Source organism: Pan troglodytes, chromosome 20 (genome assembly GCF_028858775.2).
Source record: "Pan troglodytes isolate AG18354 chromosome 20, NHGRI_mPanTro3-v2.0_pri, whole genome shotgun sequence".
NCBI classification, from domain to species: domain Eukaryota; kingdom Metazoa; phylum Chordata; class Mammalia; order Primates; family Hominidae; genus Pan; species Pan troglodytes.
In genome coordinates, this window is record NC_072418.2 from 39,986,801 (window position 1) to 40,014,305 (window position 27,505).

Sequence of the window (27,505 nt, forward strand, 5' to 3'; positions counted from 1 at the left end):
TACCCTCTGAAAATTATTTTGCCTCTTCCTCTCCATTAAAAAAAAAAAAAAAATCACTACTTATTTTACTTGTCTAATTACCAGAGTCAAATTCTACAGGCATATATAAAATGCCCAATACTCATAAATCAATCTAAACAATGCATACTTTAGTCAACACTCGGTTTCTCAAGCACTCCACCTAAGTCACACAGTGTGCCACATTCACAGTCATCACAGGTCGTGTACACCAAATACTTTTAAAATTAGGCATATTCATAGCTGTATCACCCACTACATAGTCATAATCCCATAGGCCCCCACGTCGTGCACAATTTCACAGAACTTATACTTCTACAAAAAGTAACAACTTTTCACTCACAATGCCCTCACTGTCGCCTCTGCAGAGTCGGACACAGGCTCAAACATAAATCGACTCGCACCTAATTTAAATTAAAACTTAAGACACGCAGGGACCCTATCACCTTCATAAACAACCGGTTCCACAACGTCACACAGAATAACACATTCCCCTACCACAACACACAGGACAGGTACGAAAAGCCACACACACACACACGGAGCGCCTGTTGTGTGCCAGGCCGTGCTCCAGGAGCCAGGGGACGAAAATCAGACGAAATTCCTGCCACTGGGGAGCTCACCCCCCGCCTCGGGCAACCGGTTCCCTTCTTCAGGTGCTCCCGGGCCCGCGCTCTGGTTCCTGCTTCCCTCCCAGCCTTCTCTGGGGCCCGGACTCGCACTTTCCTCCAGCCAACTCCTCGTCCCAGGTTGCTCCTCTTCCCTTCTTGCTTTCCCCAGCCCAGGCTCCCGCCTCCCTCCTCAGCCTTCCTTACGGGTCACACCGTCACCCGCCTTCTCCGCGCCCGCGGGACCTACCAGCCTCACCTTCGGTCGCCGGCCGGGCGTCTGCGCATGCGCACTCCCACGCGGACGATGCCTCCCAGGTGTCTCCGCGGCGCGTTTTTGCTGTCCACCGGCTACGCGCGCCTTCTCCACATCCGGGCGTTTCCGGCCTTGGACTACATTTCCCACAGGCGCCCGGGCCGTTTTCGAACTTTGATCTCCGGTTCCCCTTCCAAGTTCTCATAGTGCGTGGCTGAGATGAGGGCGGCGCTCACGGTGAGGAAGCCCCGAGCTCCCGGGACGCAGACAGGGTGTGCAGGGCCGTAGCTCGGGCCTGTGTATGCACGTGTGCGTGTGTTTGACGCCAGGACAAGGCGGCGGTGTGCGCGGCGAGGAGGCTGCGACAGGTGCGTGATTGTGTTCCTGTCCCTGCTCGGATGTGGGACCTTTGGGTGGCCGTGGTCGGCTGTCGGGTGTGTGACACTGTAGGGTTTGAGACCTTCCATCATGACAGTGCTGCTGTGGCCGTGTGATGGAAGAGCCTTTTAGGTCTGTGGTGTTGTGTGTGTAACGGGTAAAGCTTCATTTCTGCAGTGCTGTGTTTAATGTTGGGACTGAGGGGTCTGTCGAAGATCTCCCCAATGTGCCTGTGAGGACTATGATCCATGCCTATGTTAAGCAGAGTCATCTTGCAATGAAGCATGGCCCGCGTTGTCTTCTCAGGGCACACCTGTCCCCAGTTCTCAGCCTGGTGTTTGACACAGGGGATCCTGGCGGAGTGCCCACCTAAGCGGCAGTTTTAGACTCGACTGTTTCTTGGGCTCTGCATCTCTGAGTTCCCAGCTTCCTTTTTTCTCCCGCTTTATAGCTGTATAGACCCCAGCTGCAGTGAAATGGCCATCAAAAAGGGAAGGGATAATCGAGTGGTGGAATAAAATCTGCAAACAGAAAAAGCACAGACCTGTTCTCGGAACGAGGCTTTTCGAGTTGTAAGTGTCCCTTAGGCAGAGTTCTGGGAAGACGTCGTGGGGAGAACCTAGGAGTAGGATTCCTTCCTCAGAGGCTCTCCCTTGGGAACTCTCAGAGGTCAGGTTCCATGTGATCCACATCATTCCCAGAGCTGTCTCAGCAGGAGACTTACGTGAATTTAGAGAAAGTCCCCAGTCCTGGATATCAGTGACCCTGGCCTTTCCCTTGAATACTAAGAAGGGTTAGCAGTACTCCCATCTCCCTTTTACTTCCATCTGAGTATGTTTATGGTAGATGATGAGAGCTCGTGTGGTGGCAATAATTTTTTCCAATTTAGCCAATCTGGGTTCCAAGAGAGGTCTGATGTCTCATGATTCCTTACCCCTTCTCCCTTGCCTTGAGGTTCTCTAAGAGCCCCGAGGAAAGGGAACCATTGCTGAGCATATCTGAAAACCAAGGTCAAGGAAGTTTTGTTGTATTTTCTATTTTTGTTCTCTTTGATTTTGTTTTTCAGCAAGGGAGTATTTTTTCTCCTCCTGAAATGCTAGTCAGTGGTTAGGTTACTATTAGGCAGGGCCTTGTGAGGTGCTTTGACCAATAGAATGTGGTGGAAGTGATACAGTGAGACTTCTGAGACAAAGCTTCAGGAAGTCTTGCAGCTTTTTCTCTTCCGCTTTTCCTGCCCTGAGACCACCATGACTGAAGGCTAAGAGCAACTTGCTTGCGGATTAAAGATCACTTGGAGAGAGAGGTCCAGTGAGCAACAACGGCCAGAAATTTCAGGGAGACCATCTTGAACCATCCAGCCTCCACCAAGCCAACAGCTGACAGCTGTCACATGAATATGATCAGCAGAAGAACCACTCAGGCAAGCCAAGCCCAAATTGCCAAGCCCCCCAAATAATGAGCTAATTATTTTTTATTTTAAGCCATAAACTTTTGAGGTGGTTATATAGCAATAAATAACTGAAACAGGTGTTTAACTTTCCAGACTTTTTAAATGACCATATTGATATAATTGTATTGTTCAACCTGTTTTGTAAAGTGATTTCTCTGATACAGTATCTTGAAAATATTCCTTATCCTTAACTATTTTCTACAACTTTGCATTTGTCTATCTTAGTATTATATTACATGGATATGTGGTAACTTATTTAACTACTAACTTCCCTTTGCAATTCTTTTTCCTTGCTGTCTAGCTCCCATGTCTTGACTAACTTTACATTCCCCTCCAGGACCTTATGGGCACATGGGTTCCTATCATTTCACGGGTATGTAGACTCAGGAATGTGGCACTGACTTCTGGGTGGAGTACAGATGACTGACACCCCCACCCCCATTCGGAGGAATTATTCAGGGGTGTGATATGACACCTACATACATTTATTTAACTAGCCAATTGGGTCTCCCCTTTTTTTGTTTTGAGACCGAGTCTTGCTCTGTCGCCCAGGCTGGAGTGCAGTGGCGTGATCTCGGCTTACTGCAACCTCCGCCTCCCAGGTTCAAGGGATTCTCCTGCCTCAGCCTTCCGAGTAGCTGGGACTACAGGTGCCCACCACCATGTTCGGATAATTTTTGTATTTTTAGTAGACATGGGGTTTCGCCAAGTTGGCCAGGCTGGTCTCAAACTCCTGACCTCACGTGATCTGCCTGCCTCAGTCTCCCAAAGTGTTGGGATTACAGGCATGAGCCACCGCGGCCAGCCGGGTCTCCCTTTTTACATCTGTTTTCCCCTTTCCAGTTCAAATTCTGTATTCTGGGAACATCTTACTTTCTTCACCCTGATTGATTAGGGAAACTTCAGGGTTCTTAGGTAACTTTCTGAAGGACTGGTTTAAGATTCCTAGAGTTGGAAATGGGCGTCTCTCCTGTGTTATTTCTAAAGTGTTATCATCCTAATCCTTCAGAATACTTTCTCGACTTCTTTCTGCTTGATGATTAAGGAATGGTCTCAATTTTCCATAGCCACATCAGACCAAAATTCCATTTCTTTGCCTATGTGAAGGGTTTATTATTAATTACCCTATTAATTTATGTCCAAACCAGATGTGATTTCCTTCTTGGAGCAATAGTTCGTGAAGAGGTTGGTTAACAGCAGTTCTGTGCCCAGGTAAATGAGAGGCAACTGATAAGAGGAACTCATTGTGTATAAAATCTTAGGATTCTAGATTTAGGACCTTTAAGGCAGGATTTGAATTAGTGCTCTGGAATGTCTATGAAGAAAGTTTGGGTCTCTTCAGCCAGAATTCAGACCATTTCAACATTGCATTCCATATATCATACACATATCTCCTTTTATTATTATTTTTTCTGCTCTCAAAGCAGATTTCTCTCATTGTAAAATTAGTAGATTCTTAATTCAGAAGATTGGAGAATATTAAAAGAGCTTAAAGTAAAGCACTTTGAACATTTTATTCCAAATCACTTCACCTCATTTGTGAATAAGTGCATGGATATAGGCTTATAGGACTTTTTCATTCAAAACAGGGTTATATAACAATTGTTTTGAAATCTACTTGTTTCTTCTAACAAAATATAGTGAACAAATTTTCATGTCACTAAATTATGAACTGTGTCATAATCTTTTAATGGCTGCACTGTTCTGTTTGTATATGTAAGTTCTTTCCAGCTTTTTCGCATTATATGCAATGTTTTACTGCTTATGCCTTTCTGTGCACATGTGAATTGTATCTTTTGGATAGTCTTAGATATTTTGCTGAGAATGAGGTTTTCATAGTTAAAACCTGTTTACACATCTATATCAATTGCCCTGATTAAGTTTGCACCAATATTCAACATACTATGAGAATGTCTATTCACTACTATATGGTATCATTAGTCTTTTATTATTATTATTATTATTTTATTATTATTATTATTTGAGACAGAGTCTCACTCTGTTGCCAGGCTAGAGTGCAGTGGCATGATCTCGGCTTACTGCAACCCCCGCCTCCAAGATTCCAGCAATTCCCCCACCTCAGCCTCCCAAGTAGCTGGGACTACAAGGCGCATGTCACCACGCATGGCTAATTTTTGGTTTTTAGTAGAGACGGGGTTTCACCATGTTGGCCAGGATGGTCTCCATCTCCTGACCTTGTGATCCATCTGCCTCGGCCTCCCAAAGTGCTGGGATTACAGGCGTGAGCCATTGCACCTGGCCATCATTAGTCTTTTAAATCCACCAATCCAGTAGAAATTATATTTATTTAAATGAATTACCCATGCACAGGTTTCATTCAGTGTAATAAAATATGGGCTTCAGAAACAAAAACCAGAACTGAAAGAAAATTGGTTTTGTAGGTAGAAAAATGTGATTTAAAAATGCAGATATGCCATTTATTTTGAGGGTGTATAGCTCACCCCTGTAATCCCAGCACTTTCGGAGGCTGAGACGGGTGGAACACTTGAGCCCAGGAGTTTGAGACCAGCCTGGGCAATATGGTGAAACCTCGTATCTACTAAAAATACAAAAAATTAGCTGGGTGTGGTGGTGCACCTGTAGTCCTAGCTACTTGGGAGGCTGAGATGGGAGGATCACCTGAGCCCAAGGAGGTTGAGGCTGTAGTGAGCCGTGATTGTGCCAATGCACTCCAACCTGAGCGTTGGAGTGAGACCATGCCTCAAAAAAACAATAACAAAAAACTCTTAAAATTGAGGGAAAGACCCAAAAACCCGATAGAAAAAGTGAGTAAAAGAAATGAACACATGAAATCACACACACACAGACACACACACACACAAAGAGAGAGAGAGGAAGCACAAATTTTAAAATTATAGCTTGCTGGCTTTTTAAAAAAATAAACCCAGCCGGGTGTGGTGGCTCACGCCTGTAATCCCAGCACTTTGGGAGGCTAACGTGGGCAGATCACGAGGTCAGGAGATCGAGACCATCCTGGCTAACATGGTGAAACCCCGTCTCTACTAAAAATACAAAAAATTAGCTGGGCGTGGTGGAGGGCGCCTGTAGTCCCAGCTACTCAGGAGGCTGAGGCAGGACAATGGCGTGAACCCGGGAGGTGGAGCTTGCAGTGAGCCAAGATGGTGCCGCTGCACCCCAGCCTGGGCGGCAGAGTGAGACTCCATCTCAAAAAAAAATAATAAAATAATAAAAAAAATAAACCCATGCAACCGCCATTACAGACATAGAAACTTTCCAACATCCCAGAAGGCTCCCTCATATCTCTTCCCAATCATTATACCTCAAAGTTAACCATTAGTTTGACCTCTATAATAGAATAGTTTGGTTTGGTTTTGAACTTTATATAGGTGGAATCATATAGTATGTACTCTTGTGTCTGACCTCCTTTGCTCAACATTATTTCTATGTATATAGATACATATAGATAACATTATATCCATGTTGCTGTACATAGTAGTAGCTTGTAATTTAACCTTTTTTTTTTTTTTTTTTTTTTGAGACAGGGTCTCATTCTGTACTCCAGGCTAGAGTGACAGTGACACTATCATAGCTCACTGCCACCTCAAACTCCTAGACTCAAACAATCCTCCCACCTCAGCCTCAGCTCCCCAAGTAGCTAGGACTACAGGTGCATACCACCACCACACCCAGACAATTTAAAAAATTTATAGAGATGGGGTCTCACTATGTTCCCCGGGCTGATCTTGAATTCCTGGCATCAAGCGATCCCCCTGTCTCTCAGCCTCTGAAAGTGCTGGGATGACAAGTGTGAGCCGTAGCATCCACCACCCTTTATCATGTAATTATTTTGTTACTTCCCTCTTGTTCACTCTCTCTACATATATCTGGTTGTATGTCTTAAGTCTTATACTACTAGAAATTAGGAGTTAGGTTGATCAGTATATACAAAGTTTCAGTTATATGAGAGGAATAAGTTTTGGTGTTCTATTGTGTAACATGATGACTATAGTTAATAATATTAAACATATGAACTGGAGGGGGAACAAATCAGTCTATGACAATTCCCAATTAAAAAAAAAAAAAGAAAACTTGGCCAGGTGCAGTGGCTCACACCTTGTAATCTCAGCACTTTGGGAGGACAAGGTGGGCCAATCGCTTGAGCCCAGGAGTTCAAGACCAGCCTGGGCAACATGGTGAAACTCCATCTCTACAAAAAAATACAAAAAATTAGCTGGGTGTGGTTGTGTGCCTGTAGTCCCAGATACTTGGGAGGCTGAGGTGGGAGAATCACTTGAGCCCTGGAAGTCAAGGCTGTAGTGAGCAGTGATTGCACCACTGCACTCCAGCCTGGGCATCAGCGTGAGACCTTGTCTCAAAGAAACAAAACTCCTCTTAATGTCAAGGGAAAGACCCAAAAACCTGACAGAAAAGATGGGTAAGAGAAATTAACAATTCACAAAAAATATGTAAAAGGGACCCTTAAATATGTAAAAAGAGAAATACAAATTAAAATAATATGGAGACAGGCCAGGTGAGGTGGCTTACACCTGTAATCCCAGTGCTTTGGGAGCCTGAGGTGGAAGGATTGCTTGAGGCCAGGAGGTTGAGATTACAGTGAGCTATGATTGCACCACTGCACTCTAGCCTGGACAACAGAGCAAGACCCTGTCTCTTGGCAGGGGGAGAGGGGGAATACTGAGACCATTTTTAACCTATCAAGATGACAAAAATTAAAAAGTATAACAATGTATTCTGTTGGTGAGACAGGATATAGTCGGCTGACTGATGACCCTGCAAAAAGATACGTCCATGTCCTAATCTCTGGAAACTGTGAATGTTACTTAATTTGGAAAGAGGGTCTTTGCAGATGAAATTAAATTAAGAATTTTGAGATGAGTAGTTCATCCTGGATTGTCTGGGTCGGTTGGGTCCTAAATCCAGTGACAAGCATCCTTAAAAGAGACACAAGGAGACTGGCAGACAGAGGAAGAAGAGGCAGCAATGTGACCCCGGAGGTGGAAATCTCAGTGATGGGGCCAGGAATGTCAAGGAATGGTCAAGGAATGGCTACAGCCACCAGAAAAAGAGGCAAAGTGAGGATTCTCCCCTAGAATCTCTAGGAGCGCTCCAGCCCTGCTGATGTCTAGATTTTTGGAGTTCTGGCCTCCAGAATGTGAGAGAGTAAACTATTGTTTAAAGCTACCAAGTTTGTGGTAACTTGTTAGAGCAGCCACAGGAATGAATGTACAGGGAATAGGGCAGTCTCATACACTGCTGGTGGGAAAACAAACCGGCACAACCCTTATGGTGGGAAATTTGACAACATGTACAAAAACTACCTACATATTTCCCTTGTGACCCAGCCGTTCCACTGTTAGGAATCTGCCCTGAAGATATAACTCCACCTATTAAAAAATACAGCCATTAGAATGGATGATGTTTACCGCTACTTGTTGACAAAGAAAAATGTTCACTTGTGTTAAATGAGAAAGACAGGTCTCAGAACAGCAACAATGTTCTAGCCAATTCTGTTTTTAATACTCAGTATATGTAGAAGAGATTAAAGGGATTTATCGTGAGATGCTCATAGGGGGCAACTGTTATTTTAGATTTCTTTTTTAAATTTTTTAATTGACAAGTAATAATTGTATATATTTGTACAATAATTGTACGTATTATATGTACAATTGTATATTGATGTATATATTTGTACAATAATTGTATATATTTATGTGGTACAATGTGATATTTGTATGCATCAATACATGATGGAATGATCAAATCAGGCTGGTTAGCATATCCATTACCTCAAATATTTACCATTTCTTTGTGGTAAGAACATATAAAATCCTATCTTTTAGCTATTTTGAAATATACAATACAGTACCTGTAGTCACTGTGTTGGACAAAAGAACAGCAGAATGTATTCTTCCTATCTAAACAAAACTTTGTACCTGTTAACCAGCATTTCCCCTTTCCCCATCCACCACATCCCCACCCCCCAACCTTTGGTAACCACCCTCCTACTCTCTACTTCTAAGAGTTCAACTTTTTAGATTCCACATGTAAGTGAGATCATACAGTATGTGTCTCTCTGTGTCTGGCTTATTTCACTTAACATAATATCCTCTAGGTATACCCATGTTGTTGCAAATGACAGAATTTCATGTTTCAGGCTGAATAGTATTCCACTGTATATATATCCTCCATTTAAAAAATCCATTCATCCATTGATGGACACTTAGCTTGTTTCCATATCTTAGTTATTGTGAATAATGCTACAGTGAACATGGGAGTGCAGACATCTTTGACATACTGATATCAATTCCTTGTGGGGTTGCTGGCTCATATAGTAATTCTATTTTTTGTTTTTTGAGGAAGCTCTACACTGTTTCCCAAAATGGCTGTAGTAATTTACAGTGCTCGCAACAGTGTTCCTTTTCTCTACATCCTCACCAACACTAACCTTTCATCTTTGTTTGTAATAGCAGGTGTCTAACAGGTGCACGGTAATATCTCACTGTGGTTTTTTTGGTGGGGATGGAGTCTCGCGCTGTCGCCCAGGCTGGAGTGCAGTGACGCGATCTCGGGTCACTGCAATCTCCACCTCCTGGGTTCAAGCGATTCTCCTGCCTCAGCCTCCCAAGTATCTGGGACTACAGGTGCGTACCACCATGCCTGGTTAATTTTTTGTATTTTTATTAGAGACGGGGTTTCACCATCTTAGCCAGGATGGTCTCGATCTCCTGACCTCATGATCTGCCCAGCTCGGCCTCCCAAAGTGCTGGGATTACAGGTGTGAGCCACCGCGCTCGGCCCCTCATTGTGGCTTTAATTTGCATTTATCTGATGATTAGAGATGTTTAGCATTTTTTGTATATGTGTTGGCCATTTGTATGTCTTCTTTTGAGAAATGTATACAGGTCCTTTGCCCATTTTTAATAGGGTTATTTGTATTCTTTTTTTTTTTTTGAGACGGAGTCTCACTCTGTCACCTAGGCTGGAGTGCTGGAGTGCAGTGGGCGATCTCGGCTCACTGCAAGCTCTGCCTCCCAGGTTCACACCATTCTCCTGCCTCAGCCTCCTGAGTAGCTGGGACTACAGGCACCCACCACTACACCTGGCAAATTTTTTGTATTTTTTAGTAGAGATGGGGTTCCACCTAACCCCGAGGATGGTCTCGATCTCCTGACCTCATGATCCACCCACCTTGGCCTTCCAGAGTGCTGAGATTACAGGCATGAGCCACCACACCCGGCCGGTTATTTGTATTCTTGTTATTAAGAAGTCTGAGTTCCTTTTACATTTTGGATATTAGCCCCTTATCCAATATATGATTTGCAAGTATTTTCTCCTAATCTTTGGGTTGTCTCTTTATCCTATTGTTTCCTTTGCTATGCGGAATAGAATTCTCTGTTTTCTTAATTTTAATGCTCAGTATGTATTTCTTTTATAATTAGAAACTCTATAAGGCTAATCCTTCCCTCCTTAAAACTGGAAGAATTATAGAAGGAGCTATGGGCACACTGACACAAAGGGATGATGGTGAGGTGTCTTTGGGAACTCAGACTGAAGGGACCTCAGTTCTCTCCACTGGCCACTGAGGGAAAAGTTTCTCAAACAATACCTTGAAGTTTTGACTCTTCATATCAGCTGAGCATTTATCTGCAATGGCTTCCCTCTTCTTTGAGCCACCTTAACACATTACTCTCCACACATTCACGGCTATCTCCTTTTCTTCAATGGGGAAATCACATCTGGCTTAGAGATAAAAGGTCCTGTATATAAGAAAAGAAATTGGACTTAGGCCTGTTGTGGTGATGTCAATTCAGGGAGAGGAAAATATGAGACAGAGGAAGATAAAGTCACTTTAGGTGTCAAGAAAATGAAGCCTCAATAATAAAAACACAGTTGAGTGTCTGCAGCTATAAAAATGTCAGATCAGTTCTTCCAAGGCTCTCAAGAGACTCACAATGAAAGAAAATACTCCCAGCAAGCAGATTATAAATAAAAAAGGAAAATATTCTTTAAAAATTTTTATTTTTAATTTTTATTTTATTTATTTATTTTTTTGAGTTGGAGTCTCACTCTGTTGCCCAGATTGGAGTGCAGTGGCATGATCTCAGCTCACTGCAAACTCCACCTCCTGGGTTCAAGCGATTTTTCTGCCTCAGCCTCCCAAGTAGCTGGGACTACAGGCGCGCACCACCATGCCTGGCTAACTTTTGTATTTTTAGTAGAGATGGGGTTTCGACATGTTGGCCATGCTGGTCTCGAACTCCTCACCTCAGGTGATCCACCCGCCTCGGCCTCCCAAAGTGCTGGGATTAAAGGCATGAACCACCATGCCTGGCCTTTTTTTTTTTTTTTTTTTTTTTTTTGAGACAGAGTCTCGCACTGTTGCCCAGGCTGGAATGCAGTGGCATGATCTCAGCTCACTGCAACCTCTGCCTCCCAAGTTCAAGCAATTCTCCTGCCTCAGCCTCCCGAGTAGCTGGGATTACAGGTGCCCGCCTCAACACTGGGCTAATTTTTTGTATTTTTAGTAGAGACAGGGTTTCACTATGTTGGCCAGGCTAGTCTCGAACTCCTGACCTCGTGATCCGCCCACCTCAGCCTCCCAAAGTGCTGGGATTACAGGTGTGAGCCACCACACCTGGCCTTTTTTTTTTTTTTTTTTTTTTTTTGAGACGGAGTTTCGCTCTTGTTGCCCAGGCTAGAGTGCAATGGCATGGTCTCGGCTCACCACAACCTCTGCCTCCCAGGTTCATGCGATTCTCCTGCCTCAGCCTCTCAAGTAGCTGGGATTACAGGCATGCACCATCATACCCAGCTAATTTTGTATTTTTAGTAGAGACAGGGTTTCTCCATGTTGGTCAGGCTAGTCTCGAACTTCTGACCTCAGGTGATCTGCCCGCCTCGGCCTCCCAAAGTGCTGGGATTACAGGCATGAGCCACCGCGCCCGGCCCTATCTTTTATTTTTATAAATAGAGATGAAGTTTCACCATGTTGCCCAGGCTGGTATCGAGCTCCTGGGCTCAAGCGATCCCCCCACCTTGGCCTTCCAAAGTGCTGGGATTACAAGCGCGAGCCACCGAAATTATTCTTAACTAGCAAGACTAGGCTCTAACATCACATCCTTGTAGTTACATCCCTTTAAGCAGGGTTCAACCACTCACTCTGCACCTGGAGAACTTGATGGTTATCCCTCGAAGTGACAGTCCTGCAAATGACAAAAACACTCCAAATCTATTAGGTTGGTGCAAAAGGAATTACGCTTTTTGCCACTGAAAGTAAGTCCCACAGGACCCTGAGGGAAATGGGAGGGTGGGGTATACATAGCAGCTGGGCAGCATATGGAAGAAATTTCTCTGGCGTGGTTCAGCTTTGAGTCTAGCAGGAATATACTAGTTTAAAAATTCCAGAACTTCCTCAGAACGAACTGTTAAGTGATCAGTTAAAAAAAAAAAAAAAAAAAAAGTTGTTTGGGTGCAGTGGCTCACACCTGTAATCCCACACTTTGGGAGGTTGAGGGGGGCAGATCACTTGAGGTCAGAGGTTCGAGACCAGCCTGACCAATATGGTGAAACCCCGTCTCAACTAAAAATACAAAAATTAGCCAGGCATGGTGGCAGCTGCCTGTAATCCCAGCTACTCGGGAGGCTGAGGCAGGATAATCGCTTGACCCAGGAGGCAGAGGTTGCAGTGAGCCAAGATGGTGCCACTGCACTCCAGCCTGGGCAACAGAGTGAGACTCTGTCTCAAAAAAAAAAAAAAAAAGGGGGTGTAGAATAATAGAAAAATATAGACAAATCCAAAGCATGCTGACAGTGGCTACAGTAGGTTATAATATGTACAGCTATGCCATTTATCAAAGTGTACATATGTACATACAGATACATGTACATATACATACAAATAGAATGCCAGACATCAGCAATAGAAAGAAAAATATCTAGAGGTATACTGGGTGTTTTTGTTTTTGTTTGAGACAGACTCTTGCTCTGTCACCCAGTCTGGAGTGCAGCAGTGTGAACATGGCTCACTGCAGCCTTGACCTGCTGGGCTCAGCTGATCCTCCTGCCTCAGCCTCCTGTGTAGCTGGGACCACAGGCACATGCCACCACGTCTGGCTATTTTTTTTTTTTTTTTTTGAGATGGAGTCTCGCTCTGTCACCCAGGCTGGAGTGAAGTGGTGCAATCTAGGCTCACTGCAACCTCCGCCTCCCGGGTTCAAGTGATTCTCCTGCCTCAGCCTCCTGAGTAGCTGGGATTACAGGTGCACGCCACCACGCCCAGCTAATTTTTGTATTTTTAGTAGAGACAGGGTTTCACGATGTTGGTCAGGCTGGTTTTGAACTCCTGACCTCATGAACCGTCCGCCTCGGCCTCCCAAAGTGCTGGGATTATAAGCGTGAGCCACTGCGCCTGGCCAATTTTTTATTTTTTGTAGAGATGGGGTCACATTCTGTTTCCCAGAGTGGTCTCCAACTCCTTGGGCTCAAGCAATCCTCCTGCTTCAGCCTCCCAAAGTACTGGTATTACATGTGTGAGCCACCACACCCAGCCAAGGTATACCTTTAACATTTAACATTTAATAGGCTGTGATACTGATTTTTTGTTTTAAATATACTTTTATAAATTTAAACTTAAGTATACTTGTTACATATACTTGCTATTTTCTTTGCAAGAAACATCTGTTGATTTTAGAATGTATGTTTAAGGCATTTTATTAAATAGAAGATTTTCAAAAAGTAGATTAAAAAAGCTTTTAGGCCGGCTGCAGTGGCTCACGCCTATAATCCCTCCACTTTGGGAGGCTGAGGTGGACTGATCACTTGAGGCCAGGAGTTTGAGACTAGCCTGGCCAACATGGTGAAACCCATCTCTACTAAAAATACAAAAATTAGCCAGGCATGTTGGTGCATGCCTGTAATCCCAGTTACTTGGGTGGCTGGGGCAAGAGAATCACTTGAGCCCAGGAGGAAGAAGTTGCAGTGAGCAGAGATCATGCCACTGCACTCCAGCCTGGGCAACAGAGTGAGACTCTGTCTCCAAAAAAAAAAAAAAAGCTTTAAGAAGTCTTTAGATTTACAGCTAAGCATATTCTAAATACTATGTGATGAATTATTTCTCTTATGTTAAAAAAAATATTAATTTGGACCCAACTATGACTGTGGGTATTCTGCCCAGGGAAGAAGAGCTAAGAGGCTTAAACCTTACCTTGGACTTGCTGCTTTGTTTTCTATGCCTTCTTGACAGAAGGATTTATTTCACTTCCGAAATATTAGCCATAATGCCCTGCTATCAGTAAGAGGACAGCCTTGCTCCATTTGTACCCTTTAGACCCAACATCAACAGACTCTAATCTGTAAGGCATACACATGACGAGAGGACATTCATTCACACCCAGAGCTCCTATGAATTCTTGGGAACTCCCAGGGTTATCACTGTACTTCTCTAGAAGTCTTTGTCATGCTCTACCTTTGACTTACTTTTATTTCCCCTGTTGAATTATAAGCAATACAAAGGCAGCAATTATATCTTAGTAATTTGTGCTTCTTCCAAGTATTGAAGCACAAGGTCTTGCATGTTGCCAGGCATGCCAGTGTCTTACTCAGAAATCCCCCACTTCTAGGACAATTTGTCTCTTAGGAAGTAATTATAAAAATGAACTAAATATTATTACAAGAATGCTCATTGAAGAATTCCAGATAATAATTAGTAAATAAAAATGTTTGAGAATAAACAGTGTGTTAAATATCATATAATAGAACCCATAATCCTAACGATTTTCATTCCAAATTAGTTGGCACTCATCAGGAATGGCTTTGTGAAGCAGGTAGGATATAGAATAGAAGGTGTCAAGTTAGAAAATGGTAATCTAATAGTTAAAGACTGAGGGCTTTGAAATTCAAATTCCAGTTCCTTCTCTTAGGAACTCTGTGACATTTTACAAGTTATTTAAGCTCTTGGTGCCTCACCTGCATCATCAGTTTACTGGGAAAGGTATCAATAACTCCCTCAGGGTTCTGAGGGGAGTTAAATGACACTATACATGTAAAATACTTAGGACAGTATATTAAGGTTCTCTAGAGAAACAGAACAAACGGTGTGTGTCTGTGTGTCTGTGTGTGTGTCTGTGTGTATGCATGCACACAGAAAGATTTATTTTAAGGAACTGGCTCATGCAATTGTGGAGCCTTGGTACGTCCAAAATCTGCAAGACAGGCCAGCAGGCTGAAGACCCAGAAAACAGTTGTGGTTCGAAGTCTAAAGGCAGTCTGCTACCACAATTCCCTCTTGCTCAGAGGACATTAGCCTTTGTACTATTAAGAACTTTAGCTGATTGAATGAGCCTCATCCATTGTGTGGAGCGTAATCTGCTTTATTCAGAGTCCACTGATTTAAGTGTTACTCTCATCCAAAAAAACACTTTTCACAGAAACATCCAGAATAATATTTGACCAAATATCTGGGCATCATGGCCCAGTCAAGTTGACACATAAAATTAACCATCATAAATCCACCCTTGTCAACTTGGTACCCATAAGCATCTCCTAAAACCATACTTCATATCTGAATAAAGGCAGTAACAAGGTTATACTTCTGCTTAACATGATACAACTATCCTGCATAAAACCAAAAATAACTAACCCTTCCCCAGAAGAGGATGCAAAGTCTGGATGATGTTAATGCTTCTCCCTGGTATCCCATAACTTAAAAACTGATATAAAGTTAACAATATTTAAATACTCTAATATAAAGTCAGTATATCTTACTGTACATGATAAAGAGATATGAAAGGGATGAAAACAAAGCTGTGTTGTATACACATTCATTACAAAATAAAGAAGACACATTCATGACAATTACAGTCTTTGTTTCTGTAACTGCTCACGTGGTTATAGCTGGTATTCATAACTACCTTCTTCCATTATCCATTATGTATTCCTTTTTCCCTCAGCAAGCGAGCTCCTCAGCTGATTGTGGTTCTTTAACTGGTGGGGTGACGCAAACCTTCATTCGTTAAGGGTCTGGATGGTAGTTCTGGCAGAAGCATTTTGTGTCAGGAAGGCAAATTTGTATCTAAAGTGTGTATTTCAGTAAGAAAAAAATACTACCCCTTCCATGATGGAAGCAATCCAATGTATCAGCCTGCCACCAGGGAATGGTGCCATATTGGGGAACCAATGTTGGTCTTGGCTGCCAGCAGACTGGGCACTCAGCAGTAGCTGTAGCCAGTTTGGCTTTGGTAAGCAGAAGTCCATGTTGCTGAGCCCATGCATAACTTTCATCACTGCCATCATGACCACTTTGTTCATGAGCCAATTGGGTGATGGTAAGGGTAGCTTGGTAAAGAGGCTGACTGATATCCACAGAATGGGTCATCCTATACACCTGATTATGAAATATCCTCTGCTAAGGTTACCCTTTGGTAAGTATTCACATAGGGCACAAATATCTTTATATTTTTTACCTGTTCAGCGAGGTCCATATCTCTTCCCTAGAATTCCTTGTCACCAGTTTTTAAATAATGTTCCTTCCAAGTTCCTGACCATCCAGCCAGACCATTGGCTACAGTGCATGAGTTGGTATATAATGTCACATCTGGCTATTTCTCCTTCTAGGAAAAATGAACAACCAGGTGCAGTGCTCAGAGTTCCAATCACTGGGAGGATTTCCCTTCACCACTGTTCTTTGGGGATGTCCCAGAACAGGACTGTAGTGCTGTCCAGGTGGTATCTGTCTATCATGCAGAACCATCTGTAAACCAGGCCTGAGTCTTCTCTACCTCTATCAACTGATCATAGGGAACTCCCCATGAGGCCACGAGTGCAGGCTGGGAGAGAAAGGTATTGTAGCAGGAGGGGGAACGATGGGCTTTTGGGCCACTTCTTCACATGTGTGCCTTCAGGGCCTGCTTAGGCCTGATCACATTTATACCACTTAAATTTTATGATGGAGTACTGCTGTGTACACTCAATTTAATGACTTGGTGGGTCAGGTAACACCCATTTCATGATGGGTAGTGCAGGTTGCATGGTAACTTTGTGGCCCATGATTAAATGTTCAGTCTCTACTAAGGTCCAGTAGGAGGCCAAAAGCTGCCTCTGAAGAGTCGTTTTCTAAAAAGGAAAATAGGGCTTTGCTCCAAAATCCTCAGGGCCTGCACTGTGATTCCTCTGCTGGGCCCTGCCAAAGGCTCCAAACAGCATCCCTCTCTGCTACTGACACTTGATCCAACATTAGATTTGTTGGATCATGTGGCCCAAGTGGCACATCAGCTTGCACAGCAGCCTGGTCCTGTTGGGGAGTTTTCCTTTGTTCTGGGCCCCACTGTAAACTAACAGCTTTTTGGATCACTTGGTAAATGGCCAGCAGAATAACACATCCAAATGAGGAATGTGTTGCCTCCAAAATCCGAAGAGACCCCCTTTGCATTGTGTCTCCTTTTTGACTGTAGGAGGAGCCAGATGGAACAATTTATACTTCATCTTAGAAGGGATATCTCACCATGCTCCACACCACCGGACCTCTGGGAATTTCAGTGAGGTAGAAGGCCCCTGATTTCTTGTTGGATTTATTTCCATCCTCTGACATGCAATGTCTTAACAATAAATCTAGAGTACTTGCTACTTCTTGTTCACTAGGTCGAATCAGTGTAATGTCATCAATGTAATGGATCAGTGCAGTATCTTTTGTTTATTGTTTGTTTGTTTTGAGACAGAGTCTTGCTCTGTCGCCAAGGCTGGAGTGCAGTGGTGCGATCTCAGCTCACTGCAACCTCTGCCTCCTGGGTTCAAGCAATTCTTCTGCCTCAGCCTCCCGAGTAGCTGGGATTACAGGTGCATGCCACCATGTTCAGCTAATTTTTGTATTTTTAATAGAGACAGGGTTTTGCCATGTTGGCCAGGCTGGTCTGGAACTGCTGACCTCAGATGATCCACATGCCTCGGCCTCCCAAAGTGCTGGGATTACAGGCGTGAGCCACCATGCCCGGCCCAGTGCAGTATCTCGTGGAAGGAAAAGGCAATTGAGATCCCTGTGAACTAACTTACGATATGTGTCTGGAGAGCTGATACACTCCTGAGGCAGCACAGTGAAAGCGTATTACTGGCCTTACCAATTGAAAGCAAGCTATTTATGGTGGTTTTAAATAACAAGGATGGAGAAAAAAGCATTTGCCAGCTCAGTAGCTACACATCAGGTAGCAGAGGATGTGTTAATATCCTTAAGCAACAAAACCACATTTGGTACAGCAGCTACAACTGGAGTCACCACCTGGTTAAGCTTATGATAATCCAGTGTCATTCTTCAAGACCCATTTGTCTTCTGCAGGGCCAAATAGGCAAGTTGAATGGTGATGGGGTGGGAATCCATTACTATTATTTTGTAAATAGTAAATTTTTACTATTTACAAAAATAGTAAAAAAAATTACAATTTTTCTAGGTGGAGACAGTTTTAGTAGCTTCCACCTGGCCTCTCCCACCATAACAGCCCTCAGTCCACAGGTCAGGTAATCAGTGTGGGGATTCTGCCGGTTACTAAGTAGATTTAGTCCAATTATGTGTATGGTATTGGGGATACAACCACAGAATGCTTCTGGGACTTGCTGTGCCCATTGTGAGATAGACCTGAGCTAAAACTCCATTCATCACCTAACTGCCATAAGCCCCTACTCTGACTGGTAGATCACAGTGATGTTTTGGGTCTCCTGGAATTAAGGTCAGTTCAGAGCCAGTGTCTAATTTAAAACAATTTAATAAAAATGAAACAATAATTTATTGTGATAAAGAATGCAAAATGGCCATGAAAGAACATTTCAAAGAAAATATCTGTTACAAGGTAACTATCTGGGAAGATGGCTGATATTCTTTGATGGAAGTTAAATAGATAGGAAATCTACTAAAGCGTTAATTGATTTGTGTAAGTGGAAGACTTCTAGGTCAAGTGAACAAAAGCATAACTTGATTCATAAAGACAGAAAGTCAGTGTCCCTCAATGAATACCCAGACTTGAGCCAGTGAAGAGACCCAGAAGCCCTTGAACGAAGGGGAGGCCAGGTCCCCTTAAGGAAGAGCACCAGTATACTTCCAGAAATTTATACTGTTAATCTTTCTCCCAGTCTTCCAAAAGGGACCTATGGCTTTTATTAGAGTGACTGTGCAGAGACCAACACTGAGTCCCAACATGGCACCATTCTCTGGTGGCAGGTTGGTTACATCGGACTGCTTTTTTCTCACTGAAATAGACACTATGGATATGGATTTGCCTTCCTTATACAAAGTGCTGCCACCAAACTACCCTGAAAAGTAATCCCTGAAAGGTCTGATTATTTATTTTCCCCATTGTAACGTATCCATGGGTCCCAGATACCTGCATTCTCTTATGTAGTTACTACATTCATATAACTTTGCAATCTTTCATTCGGATTTTAATTCATGTCACATTCAAACACACCAAATCTCACATGATCTCCAACTCAATCATAATCCTTTAAAACATACACATCAACCTCAAAGCCACAACAGTCTAATCACGTACCCCTTCACTGTCATACAATTCATCTAGAGACTTGAGCATATTCGCAAACCACTTTCACATAGTCATCCCTCAGTGTCCCTCCAGGACCCCTCCCTACCAACATACACAGATGCTCAAGTCCCTTATATAAAATGCACACAGTATTTGCATATAATCTATGGAAATCCTCCCATATTCTTTAAACCCTCTCTAGATTACTTATAACACCTAATAACCATGTAAATACTATGTACATAGTTGTTATATTCTATTTTTTAGGGCATGATGACAAGAAAAAAAAGCCTGTACAAGTTCAGTACAGATGCAAACATCAACTTCTTTTCCCAGATATTTTCAACTGAAGGTTTGTTGAATCCACGATGCAAGACCCATGGATAGGGAGGGCCAGCTGTACGTCACATATTTCACTCTACTTTCTCTCTCACTGACAGTTTCAAGTGCAAACCATCTCACATACATGAATGAGAATCAGACACAAGCAGAATCACTTGTTCTCAAACAAGCACCATTTCCTCATATTACACTTGGTGATGGAGTTACTGGTCTCTCAGCAAGGTTAAAAATCCTTACCATGGATCTGTCCCTTCTGGCAGATAACATGTGCCAGCTTCCACTCCTCTAAGTCGGCTCTGGACTCTCACACACAAACATACACAGTCACCTCACACCGCTCCTATGCATACATCTAAGATTCAGGACGCCCTGGTCCAGAGATCTGTCATTCATCCATCTCAGACCTTCCTGGTCGCAACCAGCTTCTTCACTTCTCAGGGGCCGCCACAGTCACACTAGTCCTCTAATCATGGGTGGACCCAGCGCAAAAAGCCTCACACAGAATGTCACACGATCCCTGTGCACGTGGCTGCGCTCCTGCAAACGTGGCAATCACACGGGTCCAGGTGGCCTCTCACATTTAAGCCACATCACGTATCACCCCCACAGGGGCCACTGCGGGAGTGGCGGCGCTCGCCGCATGAACCTCACGCGGGCATATAGAACAGCCATTCTCAAAAAGCCTCAAAACCGTTTCACCACCCAGCGCGGTGGCTCACACCTGTCATCCAATACTTTGGCCACCGAGACGGGAGGATCGCTTGAGCCCAGGAGTTCGAGACCACCAGCCTGGGCAACATAGCGAGACCCTGTCTTTACCAAAAAAATAAAAATAAAATAAATCGTTTTGGCCTGACCCGGTGGCTCACGCCTGCAATCCCAGCACTTTGGGAGGTGGATGCGGGAGGAGCTGAGGAGGTGGAGACTGCAGTGAGCTAGGATCGCGCCACCGCACTCAGCCCGGGCAACAGGGCATGAAGACCCTGTCTCAAAAAGAAAAAAAAAAAAGTTGAGTGAAATATATGACGTACAGTTTTTTTTATTGTTGTTGTTGTTTGTTTTTTCTTGCCCGGGCAACAGGGCAAGAAGACTCTGTCTCTAAATAAATAAATAAATAAATTGAGTCAAATATATGACATACAGTTTTGTTTGTTTGTTTGAGAAGGAGTTGCTCTTGTTGCCCAGGCTGGAGTGCAATGGCGCGACCTCGGCTCACCGCAACCTCTGCCTCCCGGGTTCAAGCGATTCTCCTGCCTCAGCCTCCCGAGTAGCTGGGATTACAGGCATGCGCCATCACGCCCGGCTAATTTTGTATTTTTAGTAGAGACGGGGTTTCTCCATGTTGGTCAGGCTGGTCTCGGTGATCCGCCCGCCTTGGCGTGAGCCACCGCGCCCGGCCAAAAAAAAAATTTTTTTTAAATCGTTTCACATACAAATCTCACGCGCTACACCCTCACCGTCAGTTCATATCCACCTTCTCCTCCGGAGTCACCTTCGGACACGCACACAACAAAACACCTTTCTCACCACAACTCCACAAAGGGAAGCCGGGTTAGTCCGCGCCCGCCGAAAATTATCTTCAGCCACAGCCGGCGGAGGCCGCCTTGAGGGGTTCGGGACAGCCTCTGTGCCTATTCCGAAATCCGTCCTCAGCGGAACCCGAAGTCCAGAATCCGAAAACGAACATTAACAGGTTGGCGTCACTCCAGCCTCGGGTGAAACTGCGCAAGTGCACCCCGGAGCCCGGCGGAACACACCCGCTCCAGCCCAGGCGCTCTCCCCTCGGACTGCATTTCCCAGAGGACACTGCTGTCCACAGCTACTTCCGGTAGGAGCCTCGCAGGAATGGTCTCCGGGTAGAGGCAGGTAAGGATGTCCCGGGCCGGTGGAGAAGGCAGAGCTGGGCGTGTGGCTTCGCTTGGAATCCGAATCAGAGCTTGGACCAGAGCCTTCCCTGAGGATGCTGAAGGTAAGAAATCCTGGCTCACCAGTGCCGCGGAAGGGGAATGTCTATAGTTTAGGCCTCTGAGTGCGGGATCAGCCCTTAGGTGGGTGTGTTTTGAATGCGTGAGGAAGTAGGGTTTATCTTTGGGCTGTGTGTTACTGTTGGGACAGCGACCTGGTGCGTGGGTGTGCTTTAGTGACAGTGTGATTGTGTGCCTGATCATTTGTGTAAATGGGGTTTGTAGGTGACTGTGACCATGATTGTGAATGGCTATTTGTGTAAATCTCATTTATTTACGTGAAAGAAAAAGCACATTTACAGGCCGGGAGCGGTGGCTCACCCCTGTAATCCCAGCACTTTGGGAGCCCGAAGCGGGTGGATGCCCTGATATCGGGAGTTCGATACCAGCCTGGCCAACGTGGAGAAACCCCACCTCTACTAAAAATACAAAATTAGCCGGGTGTGGTGGTGCATGTCTGTAATTCCAGCTCCTTGGGAGGCTGAGTGAGGCAGGAGAATCGCTTGAACCCGGGAGGCGGAGGTTGCTGTGAGCCGAGATCGCGCCATTGCACTCCAGCCTGGGCAACAAGAGTGAAATGAAACTGTCTCAAAAAAAAAATTCACGTTATCCTCAGGCTCACACGATCAGGCAGAGAGCTTCCACTCCTCTCAGTCAACTCTGGTCTCTCATACACAGACACACGCACATTCACCTCACCCCGCTCCTGTGCACACATCTAAGGCTCAGGACGCCCCACTCCAGAGATCTGTCATTCATCCATCTCTCATCCTCCTGACTACTTGAGGAGTTAGCTGTAGATTTACACACAAAACACAAGCGAAAATCACATTGCTACCCCGCATTTATCATTACAGCCTCAGAAAAACACCACATATGTAGTATGCTTATGTACCTATGTGTTTGATTTTTTTTTCCTGAGATTTGGCCACAATACACATTGTTCTGCAACTTCCTTTTTTTTTTTTTTTTTTTTTTTTTTTTTTTTTTGGGACGGAGTTTCTCTCTTTCACCGTGGCTGGAGTGCGGTGGCGCGATCTCGGCTCACTGCAACCTCCGCCTTCGGGTTTCAAGCAGTTCTCCTGCCTCAGCCTCACGAGTAGCTGGGATTACAGGCATCCGCCACCACACCCAGCTAATTTTTGTATTTTTAGTAGAGACGGGATTTCACCATGTTGGCCAGGCTGGTCTTGAGCCCCTGACCTCGTGATCCGCCCGCATCTGCTTCCCAAAGTGTTGGGATTACAGGCGTGAGCCACCGTGCCCGGCCTCTGCAACTTCTTACTAAAAGATATTTATGTCCTTTTGTCTGTATTCAAAGACAAACTTAAGAATATTTTTCAGGATGTTTGCAGGTATGATTCTTCTTTAATTCTTACAGCACTGTACTTCAAACTAAAGACTCAAGAATTTATTTTGGTCTGCAAATTTTTGTTCTATTTATTTTTTCTCTTCCATCTGTGTTGTTTCAGCCTCTATTTTTGAAATTTCTGTTACACATACATTGGGTCTTTTGGGTCTGTTTTCTGTTTCCCTAATCTTTTCTCATAATGTTCATTACCTTTTCTTTTTCCTCTTAATTCAGTGAAAATCTACCCAGTGCAGTTCTCAGCACCCTGATCCTGGCTTCGATTTCATCATAGTATTGGGACAATGGGCTGGCCTAACTATCCCTTCTGCTGAAGAGCGTGATCCTTGCTTTTCTTGAGTCTATCCTGCTGTAGCTGAGTTTCCTCATGGTTTTGAGTAAAGCTAGGATTTGTCCAAATTCCCACTAATAATTTATGTATGTATGTATCAGGTCTGGGAATAGGAGATATGAAGGGGGAAGAAAAATGTCATTCTGAATTAACATTTTGGGAGCTTAGAGGCAATAATCTCCTGTCTTTTTTTTAACTCCCCTCTCTCCCAGCAACACCTTCTTTGGATTGAGTTTCTTCCAGAGGGAACGAAGAAGAGGATTAAATAATACATTCAATTCTAAAATAAGACATGGCCCATGTAAGTTGGTTTTTTCTTGCTCCTAATTACAATACTTGATTTTTTGTTTGTTCGTTTTTGTTTTTTTTGTATAGGGCATGTGACTATTTGCTTTTTTTTTTTTTTTTGAGACATAGCCTCGCTGTCTCCCAGGTGGGAAGGTTAGAGTGCAGTGGTGCGAACTTGGCTCACTGCAGCCTCCACCTCCCAGGTTCAGGCGATTCTCCCACTTCAGCCTCCCAAGTAGCTGGGACAACAGGCACGTGCCACCACACCCAGCTAATTTTTGTACTCTAAGTAGATACGGGGTTTTGCCAAGTTGGCCAGGCTGGTCTCAAACTCCTGGCCTCAAATGATCTGCCCATCTGAGCTTCCCGAAGTGCTGGGATTACAGGCGTGAGCCCCTGTGCCTGGCCTGCATTATTTATTCTGACATCGTTTCTTACCTGGGAATTATACAATAACTTACTAGTGAGTAAGTGACGGTGCCAGAATTTCAGGGCCTTCATTTTTGCTCCTCTCCTCTCCAACTCATGTTCATATACTTGTTGAATAAATGATTCTTCATCTTCCTTACGTGAAATCTTTTAACAGACACAAGGAGAGAACACAAATAATATTCTTTTGAAGAAAATATTAGTGTTTCTCTTGTCAGAACTTTGATTTGATGAGGTGATTAATGAATATTTATTGAGTACCTACGATGCGACAGGCATTCTTCTAGGTAACGGAATAAATCAGTGGGGAAAAAAATATCACATACATACATATCTTCCCTTCTGAAGCTTAACTGGTAGTGAGAGACAGAAAATAACTTGTGTATAGTAAGACTTCCCAGATATATGCAGAGAGAGTGAGCAAGACAGAATTAACAAAATAATCACATGATAAAAGCCAGGCACGGTGACTCACGCCAGTAATTCTAGCACTTTGAGAGGCTGAGGTGGGAGAATCGCTGGAGTCTGGGAGTTCCAGACCAGTCTAGGCAACATAATAAAACTCCATCTCTACAAAAAAAATTTTTGTGTTAATCAGCTGCTTGTGGTTGTGTGCACCTGTAGTCCTAGCTACTCGAGAGGCTGAGGCTGAAGTGGGAGGATCACTTTATCCCAGGAGTTTGCGGCTGCAGTGAGCTATGATCACACCACTGCACTCCAGCCTGGGTGACAAGGCAAGACTCTGTCTCAAAAAAAAAAAAAAAAAAAAATTACATAATAAAGTTAAGACCAGAGAGCAAACATATATACCTTATTAACATATGCAAATTGGGTTTAACTCATCTATTAAAAGACCTTTCAGATTGAATTACAAAGAAAAACCCAGACACCTGAGTGATTCACTGATTTAGAAAGGTTAAGAAAAGGATGGGCGAACAACTATACCAGGCAAATAGAATGAAAAGAAAACAGGACTGGGCATGGCAGCTTTTGCCCATAATCCCAGCACTTTGGGAGGCCAAGGCGGGAGAATTGCTTTAGAACAGGAGTTAGACCAGCCTTGCCAACATAGCAAGACCCTGTCTCTACAAAAAAAGACAGAATAAAGAAAACAGACTAAGTAAGATTCAGGCCACATCACAGAATTAAACATGGCAGAAAGACATTATATACTTTTAAAGTATAAATTTCAAAATGAAGATATAACAGTTCTGAATATATGTGTATTGAATATCATAGCATTACCTCTCCTAAAGTAAAATTTAGAGCAGATAGAAGAAATAGACACTTACCAGCAGTAAGAGACATTAATTCACTCTTCTCAGTCCAAACCAGGCCAAGTAGACAAAATTTAATAAGGAAATAGAAGTACTAAATCACATACTGTATCAGATCTATATTATTGATATATATATATATAAAATTTGGTATCCTGATAATTGTTAATATTCATTCTTTCAAGTGGCTGTGGAACATTCAGTAAAAAATGACAAAATCTGAGGCCACAGTAATATCCAGTAATTAGAAATGATAATGTTGCCTGAATACAGTGAAATACAACTAGAATTTAATAATAAAATCAGAGAAATAAAGCTAATTTTATCAAAAGTTTATAAATTATGTCTTAATAAGTCTGGGAACAAAGAGGAAATATAATCTAAAAGTAAAGAATTTTTAGTAATCAATGATACCATTGCATATTGAAACAAGAAACAAATGAGATTTAGTTAAAGTAGGACCCTGGCCAGGCACAGTGGCTCACGCCTGTAATCCCAGCACTTTGGGAGGCTGAGGCGGGCGGATCACGAGGTCAGGAGATGGAGACCATCCTGGTCAACATGGTGAATCCCCATCTCTACTAAAAATACAAAAATTAGCTGGGTGTCGTGGTGCGCATCTGTAATCCCAGCTACTCGGGAGGCTGAGGCAGAAGAATCACTTGAACCCGGCGGGGAGGATATTGCAGTGAGCCAAGATCCTGCCACTGCACTCCAGCCTGGCGACAAAGCAGGACTCCATCTCAAAAAAATTAAATTAAATTAAAAAGCAGGACCCTAAGGAAAAATCATAGCTTTGAATGCTCCTACCAAAAAGAGTGAAAATATATGAATTAGAAATACATGGAAATAGCTAGGTGCGGTGGCTCATGCCTGTAATCCCTGCATTTTGGGAGGCTGAAGCGGGCAGATCACCTGAGGTCGGGTGTTCGATACCAGCCTGACCAACACGGAGAAACCCCATCTCTACTAAAAATACAAAATTAGCCAGACGTGGTGGCGCATGCTTGTGATCCCAGCTACTCAGGAGGCTGAAGCAGAAGAATCACTTGAACCCGGGAGGCGGAGGTTGCGGTGAGCTGAGATTGTGCCATTGCACTACAGCCTCAAAAGAGCGAAACTCCGCCTCAAAAAAAGAAATAAATAAAAAAGAAATACTTGGAAATGTGGAAAGAATTTGCAAAGATAAGAAACTATATGTGTTGGAAAACAGGAAAAAATGTCTAGTTGCTTTTCCTTCCTTCCTGTAATCTGAGTTTCCATCCTGTATCATTTCTCTTTAGCCTGAAGATCTTCCCTTAGTGTTTCCTGTAGTTTGGGTCTTTGGTGACACATTCTCTCAGATTTTATTATGTAAAAGTGACTTTATTTCATCTTAATTTTTAATTAATTTTTAAGTTTTAGTGTCAAGGCAATGTTGGCTCTATAAAATAAATCAGGAAATATACTGTAGTTTGACCACTTAAATTTAATGTAATTAGCAATATAGTTAGGTTTTACTCTACCATCTTGTCATCTGTTCTTTTTAAATTTTTTTTCCTGTTTTCCTACCTTGTCTTGGATTAATCTTATTTTTTTAGTATTTAATTTTATCTTCACTATAGAATTATTTGCTATATCTCTTTGTTTTGCTGTTTTAGGGGTTGTTTTAAGGTTTGCAATGTGCTTTACACTATTCAAGTCATTTTAGAACACTTCAGATATAATGTAAACATATTACAACTGGATACTCTTTTTTTTTTTAAAAGAGACTGGGTCATGCTCTGTTTCCCAGGCTGGAGTCCAGTGGTGTCATCATAGCTTATTGCAGCCTCGAACTCCTAGGCTCAAGTGATCCTCCTGCCTCAGCCTTCCAAGTAACTAGGACTACAGTTGTGTGCCACCACCCCTGGCTAATGTTTTAAATTTTTTTTGTAGAGATGCGATCTCGCTTTGTTACCCAGGCTGGTCTCAAACTCCTGGCCTTAAGCAATCCTGCCTCCCTGCAGTGGCTTACTGGGGTGAGCCACTGTGCCAGACACAACTGGATACTTCTATTTCCCCTTCCCATCTTTTTTATTGTCATATATTTTATTTCTAAATTTGCTTAAAGCATATATTTCTTTCTTTAGTTGATTATCTTTTAAAGAAATTATTAAATGAAAAGAGTAGCTTATGTATTTACCCCTATGTTTACTATTTCTAACACTCTTTATTCTTCTATATAGACTGAAGATTTTATCTAGTATCAATTTTTTTCCACCTGAAGAATTTCCTTTTACATTTTTGTAGC

At 43.3% G+C, this 27,505-nt stretch overlaps 2 protein-coding genes and 1 long non-coding RNA gene across 20 annotated transcripts in view; 2 read left to right on the forward strand and 1 right to left on the reverse strand.

Annotated features, from left to right (window-relative positions):
* The window catches only part of ZNF567 (zinc finger protein 567), a 54,626-nt gene extending 33,283 nt beyond the window's left edge, over positions 1 to 21,343 (reverse strand). For 4 of the 18 annotated variants that reach the window (XM_024351254.3, XM_024351259.3, XM_054673375.2 and 1 more), the window contains exon 1: positions 886 to 1,009. The gene's annotated coding sequence lies outside the window, so the exon portion shown is untranslated. Of the gene's footprint in view, positions 1 to 641; positions 1,185 to 21,032 lie in introns of those variants that run through there. The other 14 variants (XM_024351255.3, XM_063801550.1, XM_063801552.1 and 11 more) reach the window with 12 other exon arrangements.
* Positions 1,111 to 2,786, forward strand: LOC129138060 (uncharacterized). The gene is made up of 3 exons (XR_008541006.2): positions 1,111 to 1,250; positions 1,712 to 1,832; positions 2,502 to 2,786. It is a non-coding gene; the product is annotated as an uncharacterized LOC129138060 (long non-coding RNA).
* Positions 21,344 to 21,394: 51 nt separating the features above from the next.
* Positions 21,395 to 27,505, forward strand: part of ZNF461 (zinc finger protein 461) — a 28,109-nt gene continuing 21,998 nt past the window's right edge. Inside the window, 2 exon segments of the mRNA XM_001164894.7 lie at positions 21,395 to 21,544; positions 23,452 to 23,540. Coding sequence (XP_001164894.2) covers positions 23,532 to 23,540 — 9 coding nt within the window. The 5' untranslated portion in view covers positions 21,395 to 21,544; positions 23,452 to 23,531.